Consider the following 8,393-nt stretch of genomic DNA (forward strand, 5'->3'; position numbering starts at 1 on the left):
AACAGAATAATTTTTAGATCATTAGATTTGCGAAAACTAACCAGACTGAAAAAAACTGCGTTGCCAAATCAGCAACATTATGGCATTCATTTCTTACAAACTGCAAAAGACAGTTATTGATTTTGCTTCATGCCAAAGGCTGATTTAGCATATTGACCAACGTTATCTAAACCCTTGAGGAGAGGGATTTTTAGCATAAAAATATATATGCGTTGGTTTTGTTTCATGTTGTTGTTAGCTACTGATTAGCTGTTAGCTAATGTTGTTACTCTCGATTCGTTTAACGTTTCACAAGAAAGGTGGGATTTGTCTCGATTTGTTCATCGGATCCGACAGTGTCTCTCAAACCGATCCGAACAGAGTTTTGGAGATTCGATTCCAGTCCAAAACGTTCGCTTAATCCAATAAAAGTCGCTCAATTCGATCCGTATCCGAATCCAAAATGGGTCACTTAATCTGAATTGTTTTATCCAACAATCTGCACCAAATCCCATAAATTTTGCGAACATGAACCAAATTCGTAAAGTGTCCAAAACAAGGTGGCATCACTTTACCTCATCTCAAAGTTCGGATCTGGGTCCCAGATCCCATCGGATCCGATTGAACGCGGCTTTGCAGTCCCACAATCCGAATCCGAACAAAATACCCAATCTGATCCGACTCTGAACCTATGAATCCTCGCTCAGACCGATCGGAATCCGAAAATGTTTGCTCAATCCGATCGGAATCCGAAAATGTTTGCTCAATCCGATCGGATCCGATGAACAGCTCTGATTGGAACCCACGTCCTGTATGGAACGCACTCACTTTCATTGGGCAAATTGCATACAACGTTAACCTGATGACTATAGCTGTAACAAAAGTCCGACTTTTTAGGGTCCATTCGACTTTTCCCAGCTTTTTGCCGTTTTCACACATTTCGTCCATTTTCCGCATTTTGTCTATTTTCGTTCGAACGTTCCTGCCTCCTTCAACGCTACATAAGCAGACAAAACACAACGAAACGCAAACATAATAATGGCAGACGTCGAGATCACGTTGTAATGTTTCAAATCAGGGTGAGCTGGGGCATACTCCATGGCTAGGGAGTTGTCCGAACAATGCTCCAAGCTGCATGGAGTAGAACTGGAGTTACTGGTTGAACCTTATAAAGCCTTTTAAAGGTACCTACTAAGCCATGTCTCGCTCTCCTTATTTGATGTATTGAAGCCTTCTCTCCAAGACCAAGATCAATGAGGGGAAGGCCATTCGAATTTGGAAGTTTAGGAAAACAATGTCCAAAATAGCTAACTTTTTGGGCCCGTTGTGGTTTGCTTAATGTCCAGAGGTTTTAAATTGGTAATCTAGCTTCTTGTACCCAAAAATCTAGAAATACAAAATACAACACTCAATGCTTGTATTCCGCGTATATTATCAATTAATTTCACAAATACTTCGCCATTTTCACAGGTCTTTTTGCCGATATTTTGCTAAATTTAATCGACTATTTTTTACGGCTCTACAGTGAGGACAAATCAAGTTTATAAAACAATATGTTGATTAAATGTATAAAAATGGAGGCTGGATTGTTCAGACAAAATGAGTTTGACATAATGTTTGGGGCATTGTTGCATTGACTCATTTGAGCGACAAATGCCATAACTTCATGCTCGTAATATAATTTGGGTATTGACGGCCTAAATTCAAGTGCATAAGCTTGAGAATGTCAAAAAGTGCTTTTCTAGTTTTGGAAAGATTTTCTCGTAACTACAAATTGGTCCGTATTTTCTTAAATTTCTGCACAAAATTACTTTGGATCATATGATCATGAATTATTCTTAATGAAGACTCACCGTAGCAAAAACATGTAATCGATTGCAATTGCATTAATTTTACATTCAACAATAGGGACCCTTATTTGCAACGTCAGACAGCTCAAACGAAATGAGGAAGAGGCATGGTAGATTGCTAAATAAACCACTCGTAACATGCCATGAACGCAATTTCTTTTCCGGGCATTATGTGACCTGGGTCACTAATTATGCATAAGATTTAGATATGATTAGCCATAACAACTCAAACTCATTACAAATACAATAAAAATGAATAAGCCCTATTTGCTATAGGCCAACTCGCAAAACGACCTCTGAAGTGCAAAAAGTATACCATGTTATGTATAGCATAAGAAGCCTATAATCAAAATCATGTCATATTCGCTTGAATAGCTATCTTTTAAATAACAGTGTAGTTAATACTCTTATTTAGGATCACAAAGTGTGCACTCTCTTACCTCTAACAAATATGGCATTTTGTGTGCCTGAAAAAGTATGATTTTGAGGCTCAAAAGGCTCTTGTTTTGTGAGGGGATTACAATAACCTCTAGGGTAATCTTCCTTACTAATATTATGCTGGCACTGTCAAATTCATTTCATATTAAGAACTCTCTACTTGCCCCTACACAGATTACATAGTACGAGTGTCAAATGTCAACAATGTCTCAGAACAAAAAAAATCTTTCTAAGCATGATTACAGGAATTAAGGTATTTTGCTCACGAATACGAGTTGTGGGAGAGTGTGAGGTTATTGCTTTTTCCGGAGTTAAAAAACGATGAGGTTCCAAACAGTAAGCCAGGGACTCTGAAGAGAGGAACCGTCGCGGCTTTCCTTTGTCCGCCAACTTAGGCCATTATTTTGAATTAAGACAGAAACTCTAGTATTAAAAAAAACAAGATTGCCCATGCTACATAGTACATTTAAGTGTATTTTTTAGTAAATAATGATCTCTTTGATATACAACTCTGTTCAAATACCAAACATTTCTGAATTATCTTTAAAAGTCAAAAGAATAAATGAAATAACCATGAACATCTAGTAAAAAAAAACAAGCAAGTTGTCTTTAAGATCAGTAAAATATTAGGCACAATCTGCTCAAAACCATTTATAGAAAGAAAATGAACAAGAATCAATTCATGAGGAACTTACACTGACAATTAAGAAAAGAAATGTATGAAATAGGCAAAAAGGTACACGTACAAAAGTATTAACTTATCAGTATATCTATAATGGACAATTGATAATCTTGTTTTAATCCACACATTTGACAAAAAAATCCTCAGGCATTGGTGAAAAATAGATGAGTTGCTTTTGAGTAGAGTTTAAATTTCTATTTATTAGGAATCTTACATAAAAGGCAGACTTTTTTTATAGCGCACAGAGTAAGACTGAAGTCCAGCCCACTAGATTTGAGTTTGAGACTTTAAAAAAAGGGCTTTTAGCAAGAGGATCCAAAATAGTCAATTAAAAAAGGTGTCATATTTGTTGAGGTGTATCCTGTAATGATTTTAAAACTTTGAAATGAGTTTTAAGAGCAATATGTAGCGCAGAGCTAAAATATGCCTACGTTTGATTTGGGGACCATTCCCAAGTTGAGAACCATGGATTCAAAATAAGTGCACCAAATTACTTGAAAGTTGGTCAAGATGTTCCTGAAACAATTTTCGTCAAACAATATTATTGGCAAAAAACACATTGACTGATTTTGTTTAGAGTAAATTCTTCCTTTACCAAGAATACCTAATTACTATTTTACAGTAATTGTACTTAAAGACATGATAGAAGTCATTTTAAGTATATTTAAACGTCTTATTTGAAGCACCTACCATCAATGGTTACAAAAATGATATTAGCCACACTCTTTGAGCAATAAATAATGCCAATAAGAGACATTAGAAAAATTCAACATCATTAGTTTAGGCCTATTGTAGAGGGAAAGGTTTGGTGATCACAAAAAAGGTGGCGCTTCCTTTCTGTAGTGTCCTTGAGTAAGCATAATCCCATGATTTATTACTTCAGCAGTGAGAACGGCCGCAGCCTCAAGCTAAATTTCAACCTTATGGTATTTCTTGCACAATATTCTTCTAGCAAATCTGAGGCGTCATATTTTTATACTTTTGCCAACGAAGTTATCTATTTCAGACCTCTTTTTCTTTGAGGGTTTAATTATCGTTTTACACGCTCACCCAGTCGCTTCATTTGTTGACACGCCATCTGGACAGGATACGTAACGGTTTTGGCCAAGTACTTTGTCAATGTTTGCCATCCAGTCTTTTTGATGTCCCACTCTAAAACTTCTTTGATTCGCTGTCGGTCTTCAGCACACAAAAGTCGAAAATTCAGCTCAGGTTTGGCTGGACGAACTCTTGACTTGTTTACGGTCAGAATGTCCTCGCTTACCATTGAATCCCAAGGGCCCACCAATGATTCTTGTAAAGCTTGCCCAAATGATTCCTTAAAATGGATCATTTCAAAGCCCATAAAAACCAAAGACACCATGAGGAACACCACAAGGACCTTTGGAAATATTCCTTGACTCCCCGCCATGGTTTCGATTAGGAAAAAGACTGAGAAGGCACTAAAGCAACTGTTCGATTAATTGAAAAGGCCTCGACGTCACCATGGCACTCAATAGACTGACAAAAGAGCCAGGAAAGCTCAGCAAGCGTAAGTACTCGTAGATGGTTGATCTGCTTCGTTGGCTATTCTGACAGGTCTGTTCTAAGCACCATAAGCTTCTCCAAGGAGAAAGAAAACCAGATGATGTGGTTGATCACAATTTGAATTTCAAGTCGGACGACGAGTTTTTGACCCTCATATCAAGAAGATGAGAGGAATATGAAACCAACGTCAGAGTCATGTGTCGTAACGAATTATGGTGTACGTGGCTCTTTAGAGGCAGGAAATTAGAAAAGCTGCGAATAGTCTTAGTCGATATTTGTGTTGACTCTGTTAATTGCTATGTATAATTTGAGTGTTTACGCGAACTTGAAGAGTTCGTAATGTAGAACGCTTGATCATGATTAGGCTCTGTATTGACCGTGACATTGGAAAAATATAGTCTTGAAATTAGATTTAGATTGCCAGATTTGAGCAAGGTTATGTGCTTGTTTTCGCTTGAATACTGACCAAAGTGTGTTGTGGTGACATGTATTTGATTTTGCGACACATTTCACACTTTCATTTTGATTGATTTACCCGAGTTTTGAGAAACTTCAACTTATCCATGCAATATTTAAAGAATCAGTCAAAGCTTTGCTTGCCTCAGCTAGTAATGTTTTAATTTGGCAAACAAATAAATCAGTTTCGACTTTCATAAATCTTTGCATACAAACTGATTGACCACCAAATCAAGTAACAACTTTCTGATTTTTTGAAATTCCGTTTTGATCTAACGTTACAGAAGTTTGATCAAAATAGTATTTCAATCGACGCAGTCCATAAAAATCGAGCTTGTGAAAGAGAGCCATCAAATTGTCTGTTCAATGTCAATGAGCAATAATAATTTTCAATCTAAAAGCTATTTTAGGTAAAATAAGTTCAAGAAAAACTTTGGAATGATGTTGTCAAGTTTGGCTTCAAATCCTCGAGGTGATATCTAGCCCATTGGACGGTTACATTGACGTTTTGACAAATAGTGTTTATCAGATGGATGTGAAAAACTTAAAAAGATTGTTTATTGTTGAGGGTAGATCCCTAGGTGCGATTAATTCATAAAAAAGTGAACCTCGCAACCTACCTTTGACTGCAACAAATATACAGAGAGAGGCAATATGTGGAACAAAAACTTGAATGTATTTATGGGTTTGAGCGCGATTCTGGTTGTGAAAAGCGATGACTTTGTATTATTCTTAGTCTTTTGAAACTAGTTTTCACGGGCATAGCATGTACATTTTCCTTAATACTAGGGCAATAAATGCGCATGGCAAATGACGGAAGGAGGCGGAGCACAGTAGTTAGCACAGTGGTTAACGCAGATGTTAGCTCTTTAGTTACCTCAGTAATTAGCGCAGTAATTTGTGCAATAGTTAGCACAGCAGTCGGCGTAGTAGTTAGGGCAGGAGTTAGTACAAAAGTTAATTCTATAGTTAGTAGAGTGATTAGTATAGTAGCTAGTGTAGTAGTTAGTGCATTAGCTAATCAAGTAGTTAGTGCAGTAGCAAATGCAGTGGTTAGTGCAATAGTTAGTGCAGTAGCAAATGCAGTAGTTAGTGCAATAGTTAGTGCAGTAGCAAATGCAGTGGTTAGTGCAGTAGCAAATGCAGTGGTTAGTGCAATAGTTAGTGCAGTAGCAAATGCAGTGGTTAGTGCAATAGTTAGTGCAGTAGCAAATGCAGTGGTTAGTGCAATAGTTAGTGCAGTAGCTAATGCAGTGGTTAGTGCAATAGCTAATCAAGTAGTTAGTGCAGTAGCTAATGCAGTGGTTAGTGCAATAGTTAGTGCAGTAGCTAATGCAGTGGTTAGTGCAGTTGTTAATGCCGTGGTTAGTGCAGAAGTTAATGCAGTTTCTTAGCATGAGAGAGGTCCCTAGTTCAATAATCCTCCAGATGCTAACCAAACCCACCAATGGAGAGCCAATCAGGTACTGACTCTAACAGTGCCTATCCGAACAATCTACGAATGATGTTATTGCTAGCTTTGCTGGCCACGCGAGGTTCACCCCTCCAGCTCCAGCTCCCAAACTGCAAAAAAATTAATGCTGTTTTACTTTGCTCTATGTTATCTAGTAATAAAAAGTATTACTTGACCTTCATGGACAAGAAACCACAAAAGAGGTGCATTTTTTTCCTCAAAAAAAAGGAAAAGTAAAGCATAAGAAAAATAGTCATAAAGATTATAGCAATTTATTACCTTACACGAACTTAATAACGATGAGGGCTGAAATAAATCCTATAAAGATAAAGACACCTCTGGCAGTTTGCCCCATCAAGCTAGTTGGTTTAAAAAGAAGAGCAAACGATCCGCTGAGGTTCTCTGCAAACAAGAGAGCATGAAAAAGCAAACACAGGTGATAACCAGGGCTTGAACCGTTAACGTTACTGTTGCAGAAAAATAGATGGCCAAAACCTGCAAAAAAACAGTTTTATACAACTTTTTTAACGTTTCGTAAATATACAGTGCAACAAATGACGAATAGGCAAGGGTACACAGGGTTTCAAGTTTACTAAAAATTTTGACAATAATTTTTACACCTAACTTTTCATGGTTTGAAAAAAGCTAAAACGAATAAAAAATTCCACTGGATTGGCGATAGGAAAATCAGGGTTACATTTTGAAATGAACTTAGAGATTTCTGTCATGCAATTAGTAATGTCAAACGCCACAGAAAATGTAAATTGATTACCCTAGTCGCAACCACCCGTGATTATTTACTTGATTCCATCAGTGGCAAATAAGTCATTGTATTTGGTTCTTTTGTATTGTTTTTTACGGGCTATTCTAACTGTTCTAAGGATGAAAGGTCATATTTAGAATATTTCTTACCTCTTAAACTTTATATGATATTTGGTCTCCCAACGAATTTGAGTTGGCAGACAGGGTTCGACCGTGAATGTAGGATTGTAGAGCTGATCTGGAATGCTAGTAAAAAAAGTCCAAGTCTGGCTTGAAAGAAGTTAACGGATTATCATCGCCTACCGCACGTATTACCTACGAATATTAGAATGAAAAACACATTAAACAGTGAAGGAGCCTGAAAAAGAAGAGAAGTGGTCTTCACCGTTCGAACTTGCCTGGAGAGGGAGACGGAACTTCGGGGAGAGAACCAAAATACATATTTTCTTTCCCCCGTTCGAAAAAGAAAAAAGGAACGATACCGGGAGAAATAAAAAAACCTAATTGGTGATGCAAACCATTAAAACTATTGATTGGTAAAACTGCTACTGAAGACGTAATCAGGATTTTCAGCTTATTCAAAATTCTCACTGAAATACATAGCAGATACTACTCCTTGGATCAACAAGTCTTATCTTGTGTGATCTTGCACATTGAACCATAATAATACTGAATTTGCTTGTAAATCAGAGTTGCTATCTTTGTGTACAACTATTTCTTTTGAAATTAACTTGGAAGAGAAAAAGGTTTCAATGCAAACTTGGACAAGTGTTCGACCAAATTTCAGTTCAACTCTGTATTCAAAGGCCAGCCAGATCCAACAACTATACTTTGTTAGTTGATCAGATATGCAATAATTATAAAGCTAAATACAAGTTCTACGTTTTCCACCTGGAACTGCTGGGGATTCCATTCCCAGTAGTGGTAAGGCAATTTCGCCAAAAGTTTGTGCTTTATCTCTAATGCAATAGGTGCCGTGCAGAATCTTTTGAGACTGATCTGAAAGAAGAGGATACATAACAAGTTCTAAAAAAACAAAAATGGTTGCAGGACAACTTGACCCAGATTACAACTCGATCCAGCGGACAGCTCAACACAGTACAGAAATTAAGCCCAATATGTTGGTTTACAAATAGTTCATATTTATGGAGCAAAATTGAAACTGTGATGCAAAAAATGTCAAAATTTGAAAGGTTTTAGACAAATCATCATGTTCTTTTTGGTCAAAATGATGTGTTTAGTTATT

General features: G+C 37.0%; 1 protein-coding gene across 1 annotated transcript in view; it reads right to left on the reverse strand.

The window, feature by feature from the left end:
• The window catches only part of LOC131881797 (uncharacterized), a 7,832-nt gene extending 3,129 nt beyond the window's left edge, over positions 1-4,703 (reverse strand). Inside the window, exon 1 of the mRNA XM_059228755.1 lies at positions 4,000-4,703. Within this exon, the coding sequence (XP_059084738.1) occupies positions 4,000-4,360 (361 nt within the window). The 5' untranslated portion in view covers positions 4,361-4,703. The remainder of the gene's footprint in view (positions 1-3,999) is intronic.
• Between the last annotated feature and the right edge of the window lie 3,690 nt (positions 4,704-8,393).

This window comes from Tigriopus californicus, chromosome 6, assembly GCF_007210705.1.
Source record: "Tigriopus californicus strain San Diego chromosome 6, Tcal_SD_v2.1, whole genome shotgun sequence".
Lineage (NCBI taxonomy): Eukaryota > Metazoa > Arthropoda > Copepoda > Harpacticoida > Harpacticidae > Tigriopus > Tigriopus californicus.